Below are 27,352 nucleotides of genomic sequence, written 5' to 3' on the forward strand. Positions count from 1 at the left end.
GAAAATTTCTAATTTCCTTTTCTGGTTTGTTCTCTAACCTATGAATCATTTAAATGTGTAATAAGCTTTCTAGTACTTGGGGATTTTCCATATATCTTTCTGTTTTGATTTCTAAATCCATTCCATTTTATTTAATGAGTACATGTTCTGAATTACTTGAATCCTTTTAAACTTACGGAGTTGTTTTGCCCAAAATACGGTATATCATGCTAGACGTTCTATATAACCTTGAAAAAACGAGTATTCTTCTGTTGTTGTATAGTGTTTTATGAATGCCACTTAGATTGAGTTGACAATACTGCTAACTTCTTCTATAAACTTAATGATTTTCTCCCTAACATCTATCAATTATTTAGAGATAGATATTGAAGTTTCCAACTCTAATTGCAGATTCATCTATTTTTCCATGCAGTTTTATTACTTTTTGCTTTATGTACTTGGACTTTTGTTCCTGGGAGCAGAGAAGCAGTGCACATGCGCATGAGTGGGTCACTGAATGGGCTGTGGAGATCTGAACCCACTCAGTTGTAGGAGCTGTCCACACACTCTCTGTGAGGCTGCTGTCTTCATGCTTACGCCAGAGCCTGGCGTCCACAGGACAGGGAGGTGAGAACACGTATGTAAAGCAGGAGAACAACAACATGGGACCTTAAAAAAGCTTGGGTTGGAGCGCATAAGGACAGAAGGAAACCCATACCATTTCTTACCATCTCTGGCTGTGACAGTGTGGATATCCTATATGAACTGGGACCTTTGTCATAGAGCTAAATACTCCCTGGCCCAGGAGTGGGAAAATCTAAAGGGGGGCCCACCCAGTGGGAGGTGGAGCAGAGACAGGCCCGACCACAGCTCCTGCCGAGGGCGGAGCTAACAGACCAACAACAGCAGGAGGAGCTGCAGAATGCTGTTGTTTCTCACCCTGTTCAGAATCTCCACAAGGACCTCATTAGCAAAGGGAATTCTGGGAAATGGAGCTCAGAGTAGCCAAACTGGCATATTCTAAGGCCATCACACAAGCAAAAATACCTTGAAAGCACTGAGTGAAATATAACACATAATTTACAAGGAATGAGCAATTGAATAAGCTCGCACTGAACTATCAACTCACAATTTTACATTCAGGAAAATATCCTTGAAGAATGAAGCCAAAGTAAAGACATCATCAGATAAAAGAAAACAAATTCTTCTCCAACTGACTTGTACTACGAGCAATGATCATGGAAATTCTTTAGGCTACAGGGGAATAATATCACAGAGAGGCCTGCACCTTCCAGAAGGAATGAAGAGACGAAGGTGTTCTGGAGTCAGGGGCTGGGGGGCTGCAGACCTCTGACTGCACCAGCACCCGCTGGAGTGTGTCTTTCACAGGGAGAATTCTATCTCCGTAAAAAAAAGTTACTTAAAAAAAAAAAAGAACAAAGAGCATTTGAAATGGTAAACATGCAGTTTTATCCAAACACTAAAAGTTCTAACTCAAAATCTGGGGCAGACACGAAGATTAATCTTCAAATGGGAACATAGAAGTCTAATGAATGAACCGAAAGACTTAAAATTATAAGGTACGAAGATTCATTTAGGTGCTTTCAGAAGAGGCATTATTTCATTCAGGCCCCTCTCCGTTCTTCACACTTAAGTGATAAAATGAGTCTTTATCATTTCAACGGTTGCCATTCCAGTGAAATGAATATTAACCACATGACCAAAATAAACTAGCCAGTACCTAAATTACTCTCTAAAAGCGAGTTTCCTCTTTTTTGGAAAATAAAATTTCCTCTTTCTCTGGAAAATAAGAACAAGTATAATAAACATAAGATGGTTCTCAAAGGGATCCAAAGGTTCCACATCAATCTTCCTTAAGTACTCACTCTTTCTGCTCTATGTTGTTATTAGCTTTCCTTACAAAGAACAGAGCTGTAGCAGCCGGCTTCCAGTTGCATTCCGAAATCCCCAGCCTCGGCCGGGCCCTGGGCCTCCAGCAGCACCCGGCACCTCTGGTCGGTTCTCTGCAGTCCCCTCCCCGCCCCCAGTGCCTGTCCTCCGGCCTCTGAGGTTGGCCCCGTACACTGAGCTCACTGTCAGGAGCGGACGCCTGCAATGAGGACAGCAGGGCCTCCAGGCGGCGGCCACCCCAGCTTCCGGAACAGGTACTCACACACACGTGTGCTTCCGTGGGCAAGTCTACAACGTTTCCCATCCGTGTCCCCTTAGAGGGGCCCGCCCGCTCTGCAAGGGCTCGTTAATCCTTCAGCTGGGCCTCACCGACGCTGCCTTTTCCTTACATCTTACCTTTTTTTTCAATGGATTAAAAAAGCCTTACAGGACACTATTCATGTATTTGCATCTCACGTCTTACTTCATTCCGTCAACAGATATTTTGAAACTTGTTTTTTTTTAAGATGTAAAACATAGAGATGTGGTTAAATATCCATTCCTTTACTCTCACTACTGTTCAATCATTTTTAACTTACAAAATGACTTATATAGGGTTCAAGTAAATGTTGTTCTCAAGTCTATCATTCACATGCGTTTTTACACTTTTCCCCCATATATAAGTGATTATAAATATAGCTGATAGGATCAGCTACAATGCCTCATATTTCAAACTTTCCCCTCTTCTTTTTTGGCCAACAAAGTTATAAATAAAGACCATCATACATTAAGACCACCCCCCTCCCCACAAAAAGCAAGAATCAACTACACGACATCTAAAAGAAAATTCACTTAAATATATAGCGCAGGTTAACAGTAGCATAATGGGAAAAGATGTATCATACAAAATCAAAAGATAGTTGGAGTACTCATTATCAAAGTAGCTTTCAAAACACATATCAATGCTATGAGTACAGAGGAACACTTCACCACGATAAAGGGATAAATTCACCAAGAAGACATAATCCTCAACACATATGCAGCTAATAGAGATGTTTCAAAATACATGAAACACAGCAAATTTACAATTATAGCTAAAGATCCCTTTTTAGTAACTAATAAAATGAGTAGACAAAAAATTAGTAAGAATGTAGGAGACATGAAAGACACTACCAACCATGCAGACATAATGGGTTCTGGCAGAACACTATGCAGTAGAAGCAGAGAACATGTTCTTTTCAAGTGGACACAAAACATATACCAAGAGAAACCATTTTTTCTAGGCTATAAAACTGAATAAATTTAAGTGCATTAATATCATATATGTTTTCCAAACAGAAGACAAGTTAGGAGTCAGTAACAGAAAGAACTGAAAAATCTCTAGATTTGGAAACTGAACAATACACTTTGAAATAACCCCTGAATTAAGAAAGAATGACGAGGAGAATTAAAAATACTTTGAAATGGAAACACAACATCAACATTTGCAAAGCATGGCTGAATCTTTAGACAGAAACATGTAACACTAGTGCTTATGTTAGAAAAAGAGACAGGACTCAAAACATCACCTTAGCTTCTTCCTAAAGAAAATAGAGAAAAAAAAATATAAATTAAAAGAAGCAGAATAAATAAAGATCAAATTAACACATTTGTGCACAGAAAAACAATACACACGATTCATAAAACCAACAGCTGGCTCTTTAAAGAAAACCCAGCGACACCGCCACACCTCCAGGCAGACTGAGGAAGAGCAGGGGCGAGAAGACACCAATGACCAACGTCAGAACTAAAAGCGAGGCCACCACGCACATGCAACAGATACTGTGAAGACAAGAAGGGAAGATTGTACACCTTTTAAAGCCAACAAATTAGAATATTTAGACAACAAATTCCTTGTAGGCCACAAAATACCAAAACTCATTCAAAAAGAAAAAGAGCCTTGATAGCCCCATAACTGTTAAAGAAATTGAGTTTATTGTTAGCAACTGCCAACCAAGTCAAAACTCCAAGTGGCTTCCCTGGTAAATTCTACCGAAGATTTAAGGATCTGACAACACCGTCTACACACACAACTGCACGCAACCGCAGACGAAGGAATACCCCCCACCTTGTTCTTCAAAGGGGAACACGGGCTACAAATTAAAACCATACACAGACATTGTAGCGAGACAACTCCCAACATCACTCATGACAGAAGGACGCCAACGTCCTCAAGAAACACGTTGTGTGAAGCGCAGCAATATGAAATGAGGAGACCGCATCACGGATAGGTAGAAGGAATCTAAGGTTCATTCACCATCAGAAAACCCATCCACGTAATTTGCCACGTTACTACAACGTAAAGGAGAAAACCCATTCAATCGCCCCAACAGGTGCAGAAAAAGCTTCTGATAAAACTCAACACCTATTCCTGATAAAAACTACTAGCACCCTAGGGACAGAGGGAGAGTCCTCAAACTGGTAAAGGGGGTACAAAAAAACCTATGGTAACATCCAATCTTTACAACCTGTTACATGGAAATACTTCTTGGCTTAGAGAAGACTTACAAAAATAGCACGAACACGCATCCTTCACCCGCCCTCCCTAACGCTAGTATGAAGACACAGCCGTACCACGAGCACCAGACCTACGTCCCATTGGCAGAGAACACTAACTACCGACTTTGAAAGAGACTTGAAATGCGGAGACACTGCAGCCAGGCTGTCACTCTTCAAGGCTGCTCAGCAGCTCTGGTGCCCAGGAGATGGTAAGAGGTGTCAGCCCACGAGGACTTCTATTACTTACGGAACTTTACCATTTTTTGGGTTGTTGCCTCTCCTATCTCCATTAGCGTCACCTGAGGCTGTGTTTAGGGAGTTCCTTTGCCCACCCCACTGCGAACCTCCCCGTCCCTGCACCACCAGGCAGCCACCTGGGCCCGTCTCGGCGGGGGCTGCAGAGACAGGCGAGCCTGGCTTCCTCACTGGCGTGCTGGGTGGACCCTCAGAGCTTTCTGCAGGTGATGCCAAACTGCCACTTACCACGAGGAACCCGACACGGAGGAAGGAATCATAGTAGCGTCCCTAGCCTCCTAACAGGTAGCGATGCCACACTGTTGCTCTACCGCTGTCCCGTGAAGAACTTTTTCTTTTTCTGACTGACTCCTTCTTGGACAGGGTGTAGCAAAGAGATATTTGGTGGTGGTTGTAGCCTTGGGCACCAAAGGAAGCCTCTGACCATGTGTTATTTCTCTGAGACATAGCAAGGGCTTGACTGCACTGAATAGAACATCAAGATGTATTTTGGGAGTCAAAATTTCCTACATTCAATTAAATGTTCAGTATGCAATCAACGGTAGTGCAGAAGTGAAAAATATCATTATGACACTAAATTGTATCCACTTGAAAATCTTTTCGCTGTAAATTCCTTTTAGCCAAAACACACACACACCACACTACGGCAGGAGCTTACCTTTTTATCATACACGTCTTGCCAGTTCACTCCCGAGAAGAAACTGTGTCTCATGATTTCTTTTGCATCGTCTGGCCCTCCGCCAAGGCTATGAGGAGAGGAAGAAAATTAAATGAGCATGAAATATTTACATAAGCCCAACGCCTCACAGAGAGTTTTTGTGAAACGTAATTTTCTGTGTGATAAATAGTTCTTGTGATAAACAGCCATAAAAATAAAAATCTTCCACGGTAAGACCTAATTTCCCTCATGTGCTCTTAACTCAGGATAGTGCGGCATCTAAGAACGCAGGCTTGGGTGGCGCTACCTGAAACGGGCAACCAGCTCGGGAGTCTGTGTGCGGCAATGGAAAACCTACTTATCACCCCCATTCTACAGATGAGGAAACTGATATTAGCTGTTGTCGCCGTCAAGTCTATAAACCAAATTTATTCTAGAACGGCTCAAGTCAGGATGCACCCTTGTTGACATAAACTCTTAAGTGTCTAAATTGGTTAGAGAAACAATTTGTAGAGCACTACTAACAGATAGACACTCACAGACTATTTTCATACCTTGAATGAATTTCCACGGAAATGGAATTGTTCATCTGTGAAACAGCATTGCGATGTACTTTGCTAGGCAGGTTGCCATATAAATTATAAAGTGTGTAAAGGTACACCCGCATCTTTGAAGGTGCTCTCATTTAACTGATGCCTCACACAAGACGAAGTTCAGGTGTTTCCTGGCTTCCTCAGCTCACACAGTGCATACGAGTGGTGACGAGGAAAGAATGAGAGGAACAGGAAAAACAGAGAGAAGTGGGGAGGGAGGGTGCCAGGGAAATGCGAGAGCGCAAAAAGGAAGAGCAGGGAAAAGAGGAGGAAAAGAGAGGGAAGGGAAGCTAGTCAAATCTGACGCTGACGCAGCAAGCTTCCCGGGTCTGGTTCACGGCTGGGAATGACGTGCCCGGGACCGTGCTTAACGCCCAGGCCTCTGCAGAAATCGTGCACCAGTAATATGCACGGGACAGGTTTATTATGAACTGTACTTTTAAAAGGATGTAAAGCACAGAATTTATAAAGAATAAAAATATACAACGTTCTTTATCCTAAGTAAATTAACCAGCTGATGCTCCAGAAAACTTGTGTTAATTTTTGCTGAAGTCCAAAGCCACGGACGGACTAATGAGTAGTTCTGATGTGAGTACTAGCTGGTATTTTTGTTTCTGGTAAAGACTAAGAACAAAGTGACATACAACAGTCACACATGTCAGAGCTCCACCTGTGTGCGCGACATGTGAGTGACTTCCTTGCTGAATGGTTAATAGTTTCGGAACAGTAGAAGGACATTTCCTTTTTTGTGTGCCATTCATAATGTAATGGGTATAGATACAACAACCTTTAAAATTTAGTCTGTATTATTAACATTTTCTCTGTCACTTTAAGTCTAAACAATGGACAAAACAATAAATCAAGCCCTGATTTGCAGCGTTCGCCAATTCTGGTGATGTAAATATCTCCCACTATGGCCAATAGTAAAATATAACAAAATCATTAAAGAGAGATGAGTTTTGAGTATTTACTACCTTTGACTTTAATATTTTAACTTCCAGATTTATATAAGTTAGGTTTTAGTGATGACTCTGTAAAACCACCAGCTCATTCAATTCTTGAAATCTAACAATCGGCTCCTCACCGTTTCCACTTCACCATTCAGAGTTCCATCTATCATCCCGTTGCCGCCGCTCGGGAAGGACCCGCCTTTTATCTGGACCACTCCCACCACCTGCTCCTGGCCCTGCAGTGTCCTAATCCACCCGGGACAGAGCTGCCAGGGTTACCTTGTCATCACACAAGTCTGATGAACATTCCAACCCTTTCAATAATTCAGTGGCATCTCATCTCCTTCGGAATAAAGACTAAATATTTTCTAAAAAACCTAAGGTCCTCATAATATAACATATCAGCTTCAACTCCCAGTGCTACCCAACTCATATTCTACACGTAGTCACTGAACCTCTCAAATGCCACGCTCGTTTGCAATTCTTTACAGGCAAGTGTCTCGGCGTGAATGCCGATGCAAACCCCAACTCCTTCGTTGAGTCAGCTCCGCTTTTCCGATCCCCCAGAGTTAATAATTTCAAAAGCAATTTGCATGTAGTTTAACCTGAGCACCTGTGAATATGCCTTGTGCCCCAATTATTCTATATGAACATCGAGAGAAGATTATTCTATTCTGTTCATCCTTGCATTCCCAGTATTTTAATGCAGTAGTTGGCGGGGAGGGTGGCGGCTGCTTGATACATCTACTACAAAAGGAGACAGCAGATGACTGAAAATACCACACCTTCTCTTTAGACAGTCCTAGCCTCTGGGTGCACGAACCTTTAAGAGTTGTGCTACTTACCAGGCCACTAACGTTCCAAATTCACCTCACATTTATTGAGTAATTATTAAGTACCCACTGTGTGCTACTCACTGGGTGGGCTGCGGGGCAGGATGAGAACAAAAACGAATGAGACAGAGACATGCAAAGCACAGTACAGTTCTGTTCCGCCAGCCACATGGAGAGGGGCCACAAAGTCACCCAGAGGAGCCGGGAAAGGGTGGCGTAAGAACTCACCGCCCTTAAAACACGAACCAAATATTAGGTCCCTAAACCAAGTGGTTAAAATGGAAATCCTAACTCTTTTTAATGATTGCCAGTCACCAAGTACTACCTGTGACATTAGTTGTGAAATGATCACATTAAATGGAATATATTTCAGAACGCAACCCAAACTGATGTGCTGTGAGTAAGGCATACAGGGAGGAGGCAAAAGCAGGCTTACGGTTGTAAGTACATGAAACAGTTTATTCTGTGTGATTATTTATGAACTATTGTACTATTTTCCATATGAACAATTATAAACCTACTTTTGTCCCACTCTGTATAAGAATTTCAAATAGGCACCAAGAAACCTGATCCCTACTCTTGCTCCCTAAGAATATTCTGTGAGACCTGGGGTAAATCCCTGAAGGCTTTATGGAAATGAGAATAATATTTACCTTACCCACCTACCCACCTACCTACTCCGCAAGGCACTGAACCAGCAGGGAATGCAACAGATACAAAATTGCCTGAATAAAAAAAATCACTTTACAAATGGAATGTACAATCCCCGTTACCAGAATTACGAAATGCCTTTGTGACTGGTTCTTCACAAAGCAAAAAATGGTACCTCTTTTATTATGTTTGCTTATTTTTGCTGAAGGTAAAATCATGTTCCTCACAAATTGAGAAAGCTAGAAGCATGTAATGGAAACCATTTCTACGGTAGACAAAGCCCACATTTTAAGCTTCATTTATTCTTTCCTTCATGAATTCAGCCTATCAACAAATACATACGAGCAGCAACCAGGAACAGCACTTGTAAAGAAAAAACATTATGTGGGGTGTTATAAAAGATTCGACAATATATGAAATGGTCTAACCTTAGGATGCTTAAGATATTTTCAGAAAAAAATGCATATGTATCTAGATGGAAGAATGTATATATACATAGATACACATAAACACCTACTTTAAGGGGTACTAAAAATTAATAGTCATTTCATACATGACTTACAAAATGCATATCTAAATGAATACACAAGCATGAGCAAAGAACACTATAGCTCACTGAGAAAAGGGCTGTAGGATTCTTCAGGCCAAAGCTGAAGCTACAAAAACAGAAATACAAAGTGTATAAAGATTTTTTCAATCATTCATTTCAGACATGCATGGAAAAGAGTATCTTCAAAGGGATAAGCAAAAGAGGTGTTAAACATCTTGGGGTGAGCAGAGCGTAGAGACAGGTCTGGGATGTTCGTAACGTGAATCAGCGGAAATATAAAGGTCCAGAGACTGAGAGAAGAAAAGGAATGGTCTCATCCCACAAAAGAAGCGCCATGGCAATTAAGAAAGCTTGCTCGCAATATGGATAACACACATAAGATGGATAAAACTCCCCAAATCCTTATTTGGTAAAATCTGCATAAAATTTCCAAGTTAGGAAACAGTTCAGGGAATTTTTTAAATGTTCTCTATTATGCAGTTAAAAATAAGCCAGCATCTCAGTTGGAAGATGTCTACACCAAATACACTGCTTCTTGGAGCCACTTGTGTTTGAATTAATTTCCATACTGCAATTGCGAGCCGCACGCATCAGCGACTGCCGGGGTGTCGTCGGTGGCTTACCGCTTATTTGGATCCTTTATCAAGAGCCCTGAAAGCAGCGATTTTGCATCTGAAGAGAGTGTTCGAGGAAATTTAATGTCTTCCATCAGTATTAGTTCAAAAAGTTTCTCGTGGTCCTGGTTGTAGAAAGGGAGCCTCCCACACATCATCTCATACATGACGACGCCCAGGCCCCACCAGTCCACGGCCCGGCCGTAGTCGTTGTCCTCCAGCACCTGAAAGGGAGACCGGGGAGGAGGCTGTTGTTAACACATTAACTCTGAAAGCATTGTGGGTCAAACGGAAGATTTTTACATACAAAGGCATTCTACCTTTCAAGGCCTAGGCAGGCAATTTGTAGATCTTGACGTTTAAACTATGAAGCATCCTACCATAGACGCCGAATACCTGGAATGTGTCACAGAGACACAGAGATGGCCGTGCCACCGACTCCAAGTCGGTGCGTACGTGAGTGCACGGAGGGGCGAGGGGAAACCGTGGGCAGGTCTGCACACTGTCTCCCAGGCCTGCTAAATGTTTCGTCCTGGTTCACCAAGGGGACTTGAAGCAGCAACCTAGTGCTGACTCCAGGGCATCTCGGCGCTGCTGCGCCGAGAAGAGCTGAGCGACACCCATCAGACAGCAGAAGACAGGTGTCAACGGTGTCACCAGCCAGAGCACAGGGCACGGCCACCGTGAAAATACATCCACCCCCTTTTGGAGGCCCCTCCACGTGTAAACTCAGGAAATCCTGAGTCCACAAAGTGAATATGGAGATGTATTGTCTAGGCTATAACACACTTTGACAAGAAGAGTCATGCATTCAACACCTGTATAGTATATACCTTGAATTTGCTTCACAAAATATATTACACACAATTTAAATTTAGGAAGAAATGACATGAAAGTATCAGGCTCTGTTCGAGCAAACTGTTCACACTGGGACATGATAACTTGCCACTGGCTCGGGAGACGTTTGATTGTGCCTTTGTATTAGGCGTGTTCCTCGGCCAATGGAATTTTCTTCATTCATCTGGAACTTTCAGTATCTTATTTTTAATTATTATATTTGAATCATCTTAAAGCTTATTTTTTCTGAGCCTCTTACCTTTGGGATAAACCAATCAACCATACCATACACGTGAAATTTATTAATTTAAAAAAGTCTTGTGACTGACTGCCTAAGAGGGAACTTGACAGAGAACAAAGCAGTGCTCATATTCCAAACTTCCTTAGTCTGGAATAAGTAAATACACTGTTGAAGGTTACTCCTATGTGGCTTTTATTTAAAATTTACCAATAATTTCACACAACTGTGCACGACATTTTGGATAGCAAAGGCACGTCGGTAGATAGGATATTTGAAGATGGAGCATGTACTTTCAAGAAAAACACTATGTTACTTGAAGATATGTGTAGTGGTGTTTTCGAGCGCTCTGAAGGATTTTTAATTCAGCTGCATCACTGTTCTGTGGCTGAAGAAGCCTGGGAACCAACAACACTGGCAAGAGGCGGACACAGGTCCAGTCCCACGTGTTCCAAAAATCTTTGGTAAATCACAAACTAACCAAAACGTTTTCAGGAAAAACAGCAAATTCTCATTTTTTATCTTTGGCTGAAAATATTTCAAATGCTTGTTTGTTTGAAAGGAGTAATGTGAGAACATACAGAAAACAAGAAATAACCTAACGAAGCAGAGAAATTCCACTTGCGTTCTTAAGTCAAAGAAAATGCAGTTTTTAAATACCAGTGACTTTTGATTATTCAAGACTCTCTCTCACATCCAATTAATTGAATGCATTGTTTGTGGGCCTTTTCCTAACAGATCCAGGATTTTACCTAATAACAAAAAATGTTAAAATCTAAGCAACCTTTCTCTGCATTCCTACAGCACCAGCAGAACAGAGGCACACGCAAAAAAAGAGCCCAAATGTGGTTTTTAACCTCTTTTTTCATAAAACCATAAAAAGCATAAAAGCTGGATTAACTGCCTCCCGAACCCACATTTCACCAGCCGGGTTCTCTTCCCCAGCTGGCAAAACTGGCAATCCCTTATTTTTGTTTAAATACCTGGTTTGCAGCCAGAAGGGAAAGTGAGTACATAAAAAAAAAAGGGGGGGGGGATTTTTTGAAGAGAAATAAGCATTTGAAAAATAAAACTGCACTGTAAAAAAATCTGTTTGATAAAATAAAGTGTATTTTATTTAGCTTTGTAAAATGAATACTGACTCTCCAACTAAGTGGTTTTGCTTCTGAACATAATGTGCCTTAATTGATATAGAGCTAGAATGCTACAATTAGAACTGCTTGCTGAACCACTTTGTACTGAACAAATTTGATGTAATGTATTATCTTTTTGACACATAAGCTTAAGCAGTGTTAAGGAGAAAACACCCTAACAGCTCAGCCAGCATACTTGATCTGAGTCTTTGCTGCCGGTTAGAAAGACAGACTTCTGCTCAACTCCTGCCTCCAAACAGCTGCAAGATGACATACACAAGAAATAAAAGTGATTCTGATATTCTACATGTAGATATATAATATACAACGTGTTATCACTATTCATAAAATGTCCTTTCACTCTCCTTCAATATAAATTATTTCAAAACAGCACCTGGAAATGCTCTAGAAATTCCAGAGTGGACTTAAAGTCCACAGCCTCTTTACATTATTTTTGGAAGACAATTTTCTCCCTTACTCAAAGCACTTCTTTTTCAAAAATTATAGAAACACGCACAATTCATATTCTTTAACCTAAGAGGTGCAGTTCCTTCCGGCCACCTCCACTGATTTTCTCCCCTAGCACAAGGGCCGATCCACTGTGTGGTTCTCACAAGAACTAATGCAAAGGCACGGTCAGTGGCGACAGAGGGGTGCAATGGTGGTGTGTTCTTCAACTCCGCGACAACAGTGTCACATAACTGGGATAGAAATACAGACCAAAACCTACTCCTAGAGAAAGGAGTAGGTTTCACTGGAAGACTTATCATCTGAAATAATTAATCTAAAGAAGTGTCTCTAGGCCGTAAAGCCAATGTTGCTGACATTTCACTGAACTCCAGGTTCGGGTGCGGATGCAGACACTCGGCGTTTCCTCCTAATCCCCTGGTTCTCTGGGATCACAGGTGTAGCTCTACCTTACTTCACAACAACACTGAACACGAACGCCCAAGCAGACATAAGAGGACCAGAGAGGCTCTGGAACACGAAAGGAAATGCAAATGATGACAAATGGTGATGGGCCACTTCAAAGCCACACCCAAACAGCAGACGTGTTGGAAGATGGGGCGTAATCTCACTGTTTCCACCAGGACCCAGAGATAATCTCACTTTCTGATGAAATAAAACCTAAGGTTCAAGGAGGTCACAGCAGGTACCAATCGCTATTAAATATTCCGGTAATATATGACGTAGACATTTTCATCTATAAAACAACCAGGTGAGTTTAAGAAAAAAATCACCATAAGTACTTCTTGAATGAATGGTGACTAATTTCAAAAAGTGATATTAAATAATGAACTATGTATTTCGAAATGATATCATCGATGGACACTCTCAATGTTAACACTGATTTGGCGAATGGGCACTTTCAAAAACACCTTCACCCTGCTATCGCTTTGCTGTGGGGATTTACTGGGAAGTTGCAGAAGACCTCCCTCTGCCCGCTCGCCAGGACCGCACGACGCACCCAGGCGAGCAACTGCAAGGAGGCTCCGCATGCCCTAGAGTGGCTCGCTGCTCAATCAGTAACCCTGGCAGAACAGATGGGGGAAGGAATTAAACATCTAAACAAACTGTCTGCCCACCTATGTTGTGAAAGTAAACTGCGAACTTGGATGAACCAATTTACCGCTAATGCAAAAGAAATTTTTTTCCTGGCAACCTTTATATTTCAGGTAGCTGACGTGTGTGTGCTTTTTATATATACACACACACTCTTACAGACTTTATCATCTACGGGAGTCCTTCACATTTTAACATCACAGACATTTGTTTTAAAAAGACCTATAAATATTCTAATTCATATTCTAAAATGTACTGCAGATTCGGGAGAAGTATATATGTCATAAGAATTATGGATTCCATGGTTTCTTGGCATTTCTTTCATAAATACATGTTCTCTAATAATTTTTAAGAGATTGTAACTGCCACCTGCTGGGAATTAGAATGCTGTAAGCTTTCTGGCTGGCTCCTAGCATTCACACACAATTCCTGCACACAGCCTACATCGGACCTTCCAAAGCAATCTCTGGCTACAACAGGCAACGTTCTTGAACAAGAGAAAAGCTAAGTGGGTATAATACTGGTGACTGATTCATACTTAACACGTACCTTCCCAGAGCTTTCTATACTTGCTCTTTATTCCGAAGCAGCCAAGAAACTGGGTCTTTATGACCCAAATAAAAATAGCCGTTGTAAAATACTACGGGTTTATCCCTGGTATTACCAGTTAGTGTTACTTTCGCATACATTCTTATGCTTCAGAGAATTTAAAATTAAATTTTATGCTAAACTAGAACCACTCCAAAGTATCAGCTGCAAACAAAAGACCACATGGCACTGAAGAAAACTTCAGGTGAAAAACAGCGACTACAAGAACTGACAGACACAAGTAAAACCTGCTCCTTACAGACACTGACAGACGCCAACGTCGAACTAAAAATACCATTTTGATCATGTTTTAAAAATGTTCAATTTCAAGCCAGAATGGGATGGTTTTTAATATCCAGAAACAGTACAGTGAGTGGACACATATAACAAGAGGTTTTAATATTAATTCTCATGACAAAGCACACAACTTCTACCTGAACCGAAGACCTAATCTGCCCCTTAATGCTGGCGATGACGTGTTTCTAGAACCATCAGGAAGGAGAAGGCTTTCAAAAGCACCTTAAGGACAGGTGTGTTGTGGGTTATTAATAATTAAACAAACTATTTGAGGTGTATGCAGTTTTAGAAAGGGTACCAACGCAACTTTCTATTTTCACAAAAATCTTCCAAGTTTGAAGACTTAGTTTCACAGTCTGGTAGAAACGGCAGAATTTTGTCCAAGGTTAAGCAAAATGTTAAGTATGCATGTATACTACTTTTACCTACAGATTAAATGTGCAAACACAAGTAACTCTGGCCTCACTTATTTCTCTTAAGATCTCTGAAAGGCTGTATTGACAACCCAGAAAATGACACCTTTTACATTTCTTCTTTGTCGTGTTTAAAATAAGCAAATAAAACGCCATTCATTACACTTCAGTTTAGCCAGGTTCTAACTACCCCTCTGCCTACGCCAATGCATGCTGCCAACTGCCTTTGCCCATATTCTATATGATTTCCCAACTCCTGAAGAAGGTAATTTCTATCTTTGGCTTTAAATTTATACAGAATTTAATTTCCCTTTGTATTCTTATCAATACATAGCATCACAATGACTTTGAGTGAACCTTTGTATCAACATAGTTACCAAAATATTCTGGCCTATTTCAGATATTTTCAAAATATGGGTTAGATAAAATACAATAAAGATAGTAGGTTTTAAAAGAAAATTAAATAAAATGACAGTAAGTGAATGTTTTCTAAAAATTTGTTTCTAAAAACCAAAAATGCATCAAAAATACATTTTCAGCCCCTGGAAAATTTTTTTTACATTTATATGAAACAAAATTATAAACATTTTTTTCTCTGTATAGCAATCACACTACAGGCTATACATTTTCCAACATTCAAGTCATTTTTTTGCAATCTTTTTGTTAGTTCTAACTTGATTATCAAATAATTTTTATTTTTACACTATTACAGAAGTGCATTTCTCTAGGTTTCCAAAACCACCTTATTCAACCTTCCCCATCTGTCACCATCTGCTTCTTTTTAGCATGTACTTTTTGTGTGATCACATAAACATGTGAAAAATAACTAACATTCAGATGATTATCTGCTGGTACATTTGAGGACTGGGCATAATAAAAGTGAACTGCCAAAACGTACTTAACACTTTTAATTTTGTTGGGTCTTGCATGTAAGCTACATTTGATTTTCAAACTGTTTTACAGTTGGAAAGTCGATCAGGTACTGCTAACTCAAGAGCAAAGCTGAGACTAAATAATTAGCACTGTATAAAATGGTTTGTATCCGACGAGAGCCAACTCAAATAATGAAACTTAACAGTAAGGGTTGAGACGTGATTTCTAATTTCTTCTTTAATTTCTAGATGGGAACGTAGAGTAGAGTATGCACAACCGAATTCCCTTCAAAATATCCTACTGTCCAGAGAGAGGGGCAGGTCGAGTGCGCTCCCGTCTAGTCTCAGTAAGAGCAAAAACACATTCATGTATAATTGCAGACACAAGTGCATTTTAGAGCTGTAGCCCAGTTAGTGCCTAGTCCATGTGCCTGCTGGGCCTCTGCTTCTGCAGCCTCTTAGAAAACACGTGACTTCCCTCCCCCGCCCCAATAACACTAAACCTCTACAATTCTTCATCAAAAGAGGTAAGAGAACAAATATTTTTAAAATATTGTTTTTTCAACAAATGGCACTTTTACACTGTAAGACTTGTTTTTCCTAGTGGTCTTTGCCAGAAGAAGAAAGTTAAGTTTATTTAAAGCTTAAGTTTATTTACAAATCAGCTATAAATCTGATATACAGGACAGGAATCAGATTTGAACTGATTTCCACTAGTCTTTTTGAAGCATCTTTTAAATACCCTTCACCTTTAAACAGCAAAGCGTTTCCACCAGATTAAACCAACTGAAAGGGTGAGCACTGTGAGGGCACAGCCGAGCCCCCATCCCGGGCAAACAAGGCTTCCACCAGGAGACAAGGGACAATGCTGACAGTGAGCTGCTCACCAGAGAGGCAGTCTGAAAAACGCACTCCAGGCTGAAAAAAAACTAGCACCTAGAGCCCATCAAGGAAAGTCTGGATTAACAGGGGTAAGTACGAGAAATTTCAGGGTTCAAAAGAGGTGCGACACACCCAGGGAAGTGAGGAGAGAGCTCGTTCCAGCCCCGGCCAGTCCCTCCCTCACTCTGACCATCTGATCACAGTGTCACCTCGCTCTCAGTGCAGAAGTGACTTTCCTTTCTCCCGGAGATGCAACCTGAACCACACCCTACCCTGTCCACGTGTCCCCCCTCTGCTCTCCCTGCCTGCCCTTCCTGCCCCCGGACTCTCCCCGCAGCCCCCACCCACTCCTCTCCCTTCCCTCCACCACCCTCCCCGCACCTCCACCGGAGCAATTAGTGTTTGCACAGTAGTCATTATGCTCCGTACCTCGTCACCTTAGTAAATGTAAGATACTTGAGGACAGAAACCTTTTCTTACTGTCTTTGTATTCCCCGCACCTAACATAATGTGTGGCACCTAATAAATATTCAATGACTATTTCCTTAGTGAACGGATGAGTGTTCTCAGTGCAACGGTTCATACAGAAGACCAGAGAAAGGACCTCAATTCTTTGGTCAAAGTGAGAGTGAGCACAGTCAGAGTTACTCTGATTTAACAAACATGAAGTGTGTGACATAAATACTTAAAATGAAGAAATTAAAATTGCATGAGAAATTAATTGTTTCACGATTTGTCATCCTCAAAAAGTAACGACAATGATCACTCTCCCCGATAAAAATGAGGTGTCAAGATTTTAATTATGAATCACCACGTAACAGCCAAAGTTATATAAACTGCTTTTAAAGACCAGGCTTCTAACCAAAGTGTCGCAGGTTCAATTCCCAGTCAGGGTACATGCCTGGGATGCAGGCCTTGGCCCCCAGCAACTGCACATTGATGTTTCTCTCTCTCTATTTCCCTCCCTTCCCTCTCTAAAAATAAATAAATAAAACCTTTAAAAAAAAAAGACCAAGCTTCTGCAGTATTAAAAATGTGTGTGTGTATATGCATATATACATATATATAGAGAGAAATGTTTTCTTATTTCTTACTTGTCTTTAAAAATAAATGATCAGTTTCTTGCGAACTGTAAACTTTCCATTTAGAAACAACTGGGCAGGCCCTTCTTACATTATGTTCTTGGTTCTGTTCTTCGGTTGATGACGTTTGCCTACAGAACAATATCTCTGTTTCTTAGGAGATCATCTGCTTTTAAAGTTAGATGTATCTACCTTTTTCAGAAGAAATGATTTCCCCTAACTGTGACACAGCCGATTTTGTTATTCTGAATTTGGGACAGCATCACCCGTCGCCAGTGAAGGCAGGGGACACCGGACTCCAGAGGAACAAAAAGTCTGTTTCTCACGACAGTCACGCAACACTCCTAGTCCAGAGCACGTTCCTTGAGAACGGTTTCCTTGGTGTCGTGTTCTCTGCAGCCATACCACCCAGAAAAACACCCAGCACACGGCAGGCACGCCGAATGTGTCTGCCGAACACACGTGCAAATGAGCTACTCTGGAACCCTCAGCACGGGGTCATCAGTGGGAGCTGCTTGGGTCTGAATTCCAAACTGTAGCTACTGTTGTTCCATGAACTCTCCCAACGAAATACTTCCCCATAATTATGAAAACCCACAATCCTACAAATCCAAGTGATTCGTTCCTTTGTTTCTAAGGCAAATCCAAATGGTTTGTAAAACTGTAAACGCTTTTGAAGTCATTCAATTATTCTGTTTAATAAATGAATCAAAAAGGGCATAATAAAAAAATGTGTATGGCTGACAACTAAAAATGGACTTCTACTGTAGTTAATACCTTTGTGCCCATAAAGTTTATAAAATTGAATAGGCATATATATCCTTGCCCTATAGTATCACGTTATGTAAGTGACAGGGCCTGGCGATGCGGCTCGGTTGGTCGGGCCATGTCCCGCCAAGCACAAGGCCCCCGGTTCAGGGCACGTGCCTGGGTCGCGGGCCAGGCCAGGCCAGGTCCCCAGTTGGGGCGCAAACGAGAGACAACTGATCGGCGTCTCTTTCCTTCTTTTTCTCCCTCCCTTCCCCTTTATTTAAAAATATACAAACAAAATCTTTTTTAAAAAGTGGGAGTGAAATAAGATGAGGTTCATGTTGAACTTCAGGTAAAAACAGTTGGTCCTGCAATTTCTGAACGCGTAAGTGGCCTCCTCTGCAGAGCATCACAGCAGTGCTCCCCCCACCCACCCCAGCGCTGAGGGGGCCCGAATCGCGCCCACCTACCTCCGGGGCCAGGTACTCCGGTGTCCCACAGAACGTCTTCATCGTGGCTGCATCCGTGATCCCTTCTTTGCAAAGCCCGAAATCTGTAATTTTTATGTGGCCATCTTTATCCAGCATCAAATTCTCCAACTGTATAGGAAGACAAATAACACGACTTGCCCCGTATTCTTGAAACAGAGGAAAACACTGTTTTGACACCACTAGTGAGTGCTGAGTAAGACACTTTGGGAAGAGGACACAGTTGTGAACAGAGCTTTCAGTACTTATAAACCCTGTGGCTTCTGAATGTATGTGTAAAAAGAAACACGTTTTATTAAGTACTTCGATAACAAAATTATTGACTTGTTAAACCAATGGGAGTAAGAGCCATTATGGTTTAAGTTCTAAGAACTAAAGCCTAATGAACTTTTTCTAACAAAAACCAATCCTCTTTGTATTTAACTGAACTGTGATCCAAACAGTCCCAAAGAGAGGAGCATCTTCTTCTGGAGAGATACAGATGGTTTTCAACAGTTTCTCTTGGGGATCTGCTGCTATTATAAAATATTCACTTAGAGAACACTTTTTTGCTGATTGTTGTAATCAAATCTAAATCTTATTTTGCAAGGTAAGGTGGGTATCCTCTTTTGCAGTTTTTTGTAATAAAGAAATGCCAACCATTTTAAACATAAAAAGAATTACCCAACATTCAACAGTTAATGAAAATATATAGCACAAATATTACCTAGTTGGAATCTCTTTGAAGCCATTAATGACAAAACACCAAAGAGAGTCTTAAAGATCTAACCGAAAAGCAAGATCACCTGCCTCAATAAGATCTTTTAAAAAAATTAAAATAGCCCTGGCTGGCATAGCTCAGTGGACTGAGTGCAGGCTGCGAACCAAAGTGTCGCAGGTTCGATTCCCAGCCAGGGCACATGCCTGGGTTGCAGGCCATAACCCCCAGCAACCGCACATTGATGTTTCTCTCTCTATCTCCCTTCCTTCCCTCTCTAAAAATAAATAAATAAAATCTTTTAAAAAATTAAAATAAAAGTTCTTTCATTATCTAAATTCAGAAATCTTGCATCTTCTGTGTGCTTCTCTACTAACTGGAACCTGAAATCCAAGCCTAATTTGCACAGATGGCAACGAGTCCTGAGCACGAAAACCAAACAGAAACATCCAGAAAGTGTCTCTGTCTGCTTCTCTTTCTTCCCATGATCTCCTTCTCTCTGCCTTCGCCTTTCTCTTCTTCACGCTTCTGGTTTTCTCCCATTTTCCTTCTTTCTTCCTCCCTCCCCTAAACTGCCACAACGAGGAACAGAAGTCCAGGACATGCTGGAGGGTCTGCTGTTTTGTTGAATAAGGAATACAGTTTCATTTTTGAGACGGAAGGGGTTCTCCTAACAGCAGTGGTTTAACCTTCCTGTAAAGGAGGCAATCCCGAGGGACTGTGTGGTTGGGAGTGGGCACTGGGGAGGCATCTTGAGACTCAGCAGGTGAAGAAAGCAGGCTGTTTTCATTCAGACTGGGGGTCTGCTGGGGCGGACGGCAGGGAGCTGGCGGAGATGGGGCGGGGTGGGGGGGGGCTGTGGTAAACGAGGCTCTGAACCCACCCCTCTGCATCGTCACGGAGTCTACCATGATCTCAATCTATTTGAATAAACACAAAGTTATTAGTAAGGAAATGATGGAGACAAATCTGAGACGGATCAGTCAAAGTGGATACCCAGGTCAGTTTTCGGTGGTGTTTTTTTAATACAGCTGGTATAAATCTATTTAAAACCTTCATCCTCTGATCTTCGCCAACTTTATTCAACGTACAGTTCACCCTCCCTGAGATCTGAATGCACTCCCCCTCTAGGTTCCTTTCCATCTCTGGAGGGACGTCATGAAAAGAACCTCCGACCTGGAGCGAGGATTTGTGGGCTCCAACGACCCTGACCATGTCACCAACTCAGTCCACTACTTCAAGTCACTCACTGGGCTTCCAGAAGCCAGGGACCTCCCCTGTAAACTAAGGATCTGCTCTAACTTTCTATGATACCACATAAGGGTCTCACTCTATTTATGTATAATCCCATGTAATATGGATACAAGTCAAACTGTATACATTTTTAATGTTTGGCTGCTTACACTGTGCATATTCTTCTTGATATATATTCATATGTTTCTGTCCCATGCTTTTATATATTTACTTAAGACTTCTAAGGTAAGGCTATACTTAAAAAAATAAACTTAGCAGAGATCACTTAATTCTTTAGCAACGTTAGTGGTTTATGCATATGGTAACTGTATGACTCACATTCACATATAAAGTAGGTTCTTTATGTTGCAGTTTAATACATTTAATGTTTCCACCATCAGAAAGGGCAGGGCAATGAAAACCATATTAATGAACTTCAATACGCCAATATGTTCATGCTAATTCTGTTAATGGTAAATATTGACCAAGACCATCTTGATTATACCATTCTTTATACAATGCTAGCATTCTTTTCTTTGTTTCTTTAGGCTAATAAGTCTACCTTCCAGCTTCAAACATTTTGGATATGTTACCAAGTGCTTCAGAAATTATTCTCATTTCCTTAAATCCAGGATGTGCCGCCCCTTCCCTCTCAAAGAGAACTCATAAAATACAAAGTGGTAATGAAGGGAGGTTATTCAGGCAGAGAAGGAGTAACCATTTCTAAGTAAATTTGGAAATGCCATATAGCTAATTTAAAAAAACAAACAAACCTAAATTCAAGATCTTTAAACATTATAGGATTATTTGGTCACGCAGACACCAGATACAGGGATGCTTGACTCTGGACATCCCTGGTGATAAGAAGCGTCAGGCTAAGTTCAACCACACTGTGGACTGGTGTTCAGCCCTGGTCCACTGTGGCACTTGGCTGGCCATCCCTGATCTAGTCATTGTCACACGGTTCATTTTCCCTAAATACAGCATTTTACAGCTTCCTTTAAACTTTGGTTAATGATAATATTATGCAAACCTACATACTATATTTCACTGTCATTATGTAAAATAATACTTTGTGAGACAGATATTCCTTAGAGAATTCGTCACATAAAGGAATGTGATAGAAGCATCTTGAAACAACCTCCACAACTGCTTAAATAATTTGACAACTGAAGGATCCTGGGTGCCCAGACAGGAGCGAGAAGAGAGCGAGGGGATCCTTGAGATTTCTTCTTTATGCCGTAATACAGATACAAACAGAATTTCAGAAAAGATTCACGTAACTCCTATTTCTACAAATCAAATTATACTGTAAATAAACTAGTCCTTGATAAATAAACATAGCAATTCTGTGTCCGATTTTAATAGGTCAGCATTGCTACATGGTTTACTTATTGAGAAAGCAGGATGGTCACATCTAGAATCTGTTCCACAGGTGTCAGGGCACACATGTCCCCACATGGCCCATCGGAGTCCAAACAGCGTCATGAAATCACTACACCTCTGAGGGGCTGGTCCAGGGGTCAGCACACTGTGACCCATGGGTGAAATCTGGCCCCCTGCAGAGAGACCACATAGGCAGCAAAGCCCAAAATATATCCTATCTGACCTTTACCAATCCCAGAGCTATTCTGAAGGTCTCATCCAGAAGGAAGTTTGAGAAGTGGACTCACTCTTACCAATAAAACAAACACAGTGCTTTTTACAATGCAAGTTAAACAAATAAAAGGCTATATTAAAATACTCCAGGTATTTTATACCAAAAAATGAATACCAAAATTAAACCAAATCTTTTCCTCCAATAAAGTCTTATTTCAGTTTCTTCACAATCCATCAGAGGATGTTAGACTATAACAATGAAACTTATTTTAAAGTGTCACTTGAAAAGTGACTTGACGTTTAATCAGCTGTGTAACGTTACCCAAACTTTCACAGAAAACTGAAACTGTTCTTGGTAGATCATCCTTCATCTATTCTTCCCCACCGAAAACCCAGACACGAAGGAGCTACAGACACATCAGTGAAGGAAGTTTCTTCTCAAAGGCAGTAAACTACGTTATTAAACAGAATGCTTTTCCCCCAATTAAATCTGCTTTTTTCCAAACTGTGTAACTTTGTAATTACTCTGTTTGTCCCTCTAGTCCCTGCAAACAACAAAATTTTGATTACTTTTTTTTTTTTTACCTTGAGATCCCGGTACACAATCTTCCCGGAATGCAGGTAGTCCAAGGCCGAGACGATCTCCGCGCCGTAGAAGCGCGTGCGGTCCTCGGAGAACACCCGCTCTCTCGACAAATGGAAAAACAGCTGCAGGGTAAACAGCAGGGACAGGATTGTAATAATTACTGATTTAGTGGGGAAATTAACACAAACATAGAACACCTCTCATCACCATATTGTGATGATAGATGGTGTGCTCTCAGCGGACGCTCGGCACTCTTAGACGGCAGCTGGCTTATCTTTCCAGGTTTCCGAGGGGAGACGGCGAGCTGTTAAATCAGCGTTTTAATCAATACACCAATCTTGTTTAAGGCGTTCTGCTTGCTACCATTTAACCTTCGGTTACTGGAGGAAAAAAGTAGGCATCGTCGGGCTGCATTTCCCCTTCACCGGACTTGTTTTCACCCTTTCAAGCATTAGGTGTTGAGACATTATTCAAATAAATGAACATGAGCATAGACGTAATATTTCTATTTAATTATCTGATTTACATGGGATTTCAGAGACGGGACTGCCGATTGGCTGAAGCTGATTCATGTGAACTTGTTCTGTTCTCCATCTGTTGAATACATCATATCTGCAGAAATGTTTTCAAAGTTTGAATCGGTGTTTTCTATGGTGAGAAGCTATAAGGCTTTCAGTTTTTATTTTAGTCACGTCTAAAATGGGCTGAGAAACTCCCATTATTCCCCTTCTAATTCTCAATGTCTATTCATTCTCTCTGTTTGCAGAATAAACTACGACACTAATCTTTCTCAGAGAGTCACTTAAACTGGAAGCCCAGCCGTTTCCTAGTTAACCTCCACGCAGCAGCTGACAAGCAGCTATCGGGGTCTCTCTGTGGCCAGGCATCTGGATCTTAGTCAGTTCTTTAGGTAGGAAACTGCCTTTTTCATCTCTCAGTTTGACAGTGTGGATGAGGAGCAGGCTTCAGGCCCAACTGACCTCTGATGGACTATTTCAGGGCATCAAGAAACCCTCAAGAACAGGGACAGGTTGTTGCCAATGCAGAACGCCCTGCCAGGTATCACAGGAGATGCCCAACACGTCTGCGGTTAGAGAGACGAACCAACCCCTCGAGGTGCTTCTTCCTCGCTGCAGGATCCGAGATCAGCTCTGCCTTCAGCGACTCTTGGTGCTTCTGCAAATTTACGGCCATGACGGTTAACGAGATTTGTTGCCTATAGACCAAGTCAGAGCTTAGGTAACACACAAGAGGTTTCCTACAGATTCCTTCCCCTCTTTTCCACCTCCCCTCCACTGAAGAGTCTATCATGGTTTTGGCATAAACTGCATGCAGAGCCAATGGCCACATTAAAGAGAGACGTGTAGTATCATGTGCCTATTGTCAAAAATACTCACTCAACATTAGTTAGAGCAAGACTAAAACATCAGGCAGAGGGTCTTTAAACTTTGATGCTGCCTATTATATGGACATATTTTATCAAAGCTAAGATGCCACTGACTGGGATTCCATCAGTTTTGTGTTAAAACAAAGTAAGGGAAAAAAGTTAATCAAACCTACAACCTACCATCAAACAGAAAAGGCATTCTGACTGCAGAAAGGTTAAGTGTGTCTGACAAAGGGTCGAATACACAATGCCAAAAGTCCAACCAATGTATACAATTACTCAGCAGTATTTTTCAAAGTTCATTCATTTTATACAGGCATAGATCTAACCATTCAAACGAGCGCAGGGAGCGAGAAGTGTGGCACGTCGGTAAAGCCCCTCTGAATGATTTCTGGGTCAAAATCGTCTCTGCCATGCTTTATGCAAAACATCACTACCTTGGATGAAGGAACCCTTGTCACCTCTACGGAGATTTGTGGCAGTGTTCCAACAAAATGAAAATAGTGGTTAAGTTTATAAATTGTCCTAAAATAATGTCGAGCCTACCGCCCACTCATCTACTGTACAAAAGACATGGATGTTCCCAAAACCCATATAATACATGCAGGATTCTGGATCTTTATTTAGAACATATATCTTCAACTTGTCTCCCAGCCAATGTCTATAAAAATATATGCTAAAAAATTACACTGAAGGAGAGTTCTATTTATTTCTCAATCTGCCGTCCTCTGATGCCGCCCCTTGCCACATTATGGGACTTATTTTCGTTGCGATAACCAGGAACCTATTAACTCCCCAGCCCAGTTATTGACCGTCTCAACCCGTCTTCCTCTCTGGAGCCGAGTGCCACAGCCATGGCCTGGCCTTCCCGAGTCCCGCCTCTGGCTTTAGCAACAGGACTCTCCCCTGACTTCCTACCTGACCCTCTGGATATTCTTTGGCTTTGAACCAGCTTTCCATTTAGTGAGCATCGATTATGTTAAATTTACTCTGTGGGGCCCAGGGGAGAGAAAAAGAAGACACATGTAATGATTAGAACAACCCCTGCCCCCATCACACTCAACGCAAAGAAGGAGGGACATGCACAGGGACAAGCGAGAGGGCTGTGCGGTAAGTTTTCCAATTCTGACATTAAAAATGCTTTGGAGGCAAAGAATGATTAATCTTTATGACCCCAGGAAACTTCACAATTAGAAATGGGACTTTTTTTAAGGATGGGATTTTTCACAAAGAGACGCTACAAAGGGAAGCCTACAAAAGATTGCTATTAATGTTTTATCCATCTTTATCTTTTTAACAGCCTAGCACAGTACCTGCACATAATAGGTAACTAGTAAGTGTCTGTGAAAGAATTAATGCTAAAGAGAAAAAACAGCAACAGCAAGAAAACATTAAAGGAACACTCAACTGAAGAATGACATGCGTTCAGGCCAATGACAGGGCTTAAGTAAAAAGAGATGAGGAGATACATAGTTTAGGGTCCTGGCTGCCAAGACATGGGCTTGAGATTTGTTCTGAGATAAGGGGAGACCAAGAGTTTGGTGTTAAAACAATTAGCATAATTTTAAAAAACCACCATGGCAGCAATTGGAGAATCAATGAGAAAGGTCTCAGACTGGGTCCGGGAAACATCGCACAGAGTGCAACAAGAACCTTGCCGAGCACCTGTCAGCGCATCTGTGTGGCGAGTGGCAGCCACGGTGAGAGAACGGCAGCAACCTGCAAGGACGTCACTCCTGGACTGGGGCAACCAGATGCATAAACAAGCACACTAGAAATAACGGTAGCTATGAAATAGAGAGCACATTTGAGTACGGGAATGACAGTATCAGGAGTTACACACGAGCTGAGTAGGAGCGTCCGAAGGTCTTCAAGTAGAGTGGTGGCGACTGGCACTTCAAGAGTCACGATTCCAGAGGGCCTCACCTGCACCCCTGGGGTGTCTGGGGGAGAAGAACAAGTTGGGTTTCCCTGTGGGTGGTTGAGCGGATATTGCAGTAGCGGTATCGAGGGAGCAACTGGGGACAGGGACAGAGGAGCCACTGATTTTATTTTGACCTGTTAACATATCAACAAGCATGTGATACCACAGCTTTGAAATCAGGGGCCCCAAGGGTACAGACGTGGACACATGAGACATTGCTACACAGATGTGTGAAGACCAAGGAAGAGCGGTGTAGCCCAGGAAAACGGGAAAGAGAAATTAAGCTCAGATTCTTCGAGTGTCACTACACACGTGGACAAAAAAAAAAACAGAAAAGGAAGCAGAACAGGACACTGTGACAAAGCCCTGAGAGAAGTGTAAGAGGAAAGGAGAACACACCCGAGGAATGGAGGAAATGTACATTTCAGGAAGGACGCTGACCGGGCACAGGAATTAGGTCCTGCGTCACCTTTCAGGGAAGGGAATGTGACGGCAGAAATGGTACGTGACGCTTTCAGGAAAAATGAATGAGATGAGCTGAGATGTTACTGAAACAGAAGATTTTTGCTGCAACATATTGAACAGTGCTTTCAGGAAAAGTTGCCTGAAGAACATGGGAGATGCTATAAAAGCTACAATTCATATTAAAGGAGCAATGAGATCAGACAACCAGAAACAGGTAGTGTTATAAGTATTTAATATATGACAACATGGATGATGACAGTATATGACAAAGCATATGAGGAAAAATGACTATTTAATAAATGGTGCCATAATAGTTGGTCAAATCTGGAGAAAAGTAAAATTCAATTTTCATCTCACCTTGCAACAAAATAAATTTCAGATCTAATTAATAGTTAAATATAAAATATGATTCGATTTTTTAAAACCTGAAAATATAAATCAGTGGTTCTCCGGTTGCAGGATGAAGAAGGATTTTCCAAGCAGGACATAAATGAAGCAACCTGGCTGGTGTGGCTCAGTGGATTGAGCACTGGCCTGTGAACCAAAGGGTTGCTGGTTCAAGTCCCAGTTAGGGCACATGCCTGGGTTGCAGGCCAGGTCCCCAGTAGGGGGCATGTGAGAAGCAGCCACTCATTGATGTTTTTCTCCCTCTCTTTCTCCCCACCTTCCCCTCTCTAAATAAATAAATAAATAAAGTCTTAAAAAAAAGAAATGAAACAAACCCTAAGAGAGAAAACTGGTAAAATTAACCACATAGAACAGCAACAATATAAATAAAATTGAATATTTATAGCAAGTCTGACAACC

General features: G+C 41.5%; 1 protein-coding gene across 1 annotated transcript in view; it reads right to left on the reverse strand.

Moving 5' to 3' along the window:
* The window catches only part of AKT3 (AKT serine/threonine kinase 3), a 187,610-nt gene that overhangs the window by 10,981 nt on the left and 149,277 nt on the right, over positions 1-27,352 (reverse strand). The window contains exons 9-12 of the mRNA XM_045859969.1: positions 22,769-22,891; positions 18,637-18,765; positions 9,521-9,735; positions 5,321-5,408 (exon numbers count right to left, since the gene is read on the reverse strand). Of these exons, the coding sequence (XP_045715925.1) occupies positions 5,321-5,408; positions 9,521-9,735; positions 18,637-18,765; positions 22,769-22,891 (555 nt within the window). The remainder of the gene's footprint in view (positions 1-5,320; positions 5,409-9,520; positions 9,736-18,636; positions 18,766-22,768; positions 22,892-27,352) is intronic.

Source organism: Phyllostomus hastatus, unplaced genomic scaffold (assembly GCF_019186645.2).
Source record: "Phyllostomus hastatus isolate PE091 unplaced genomic scaffold, TTU_PhHast_1.1 phas_contig_148, whole genome shotgun sequence".
Taxonomy (NCBI): domain Eukaryota; kingdom Metazoa; phylum Chordata; class Mammalia; order Chiroptera; family Phyllostomidae; genus Phyllostomus; species Phyllostomus hastatus.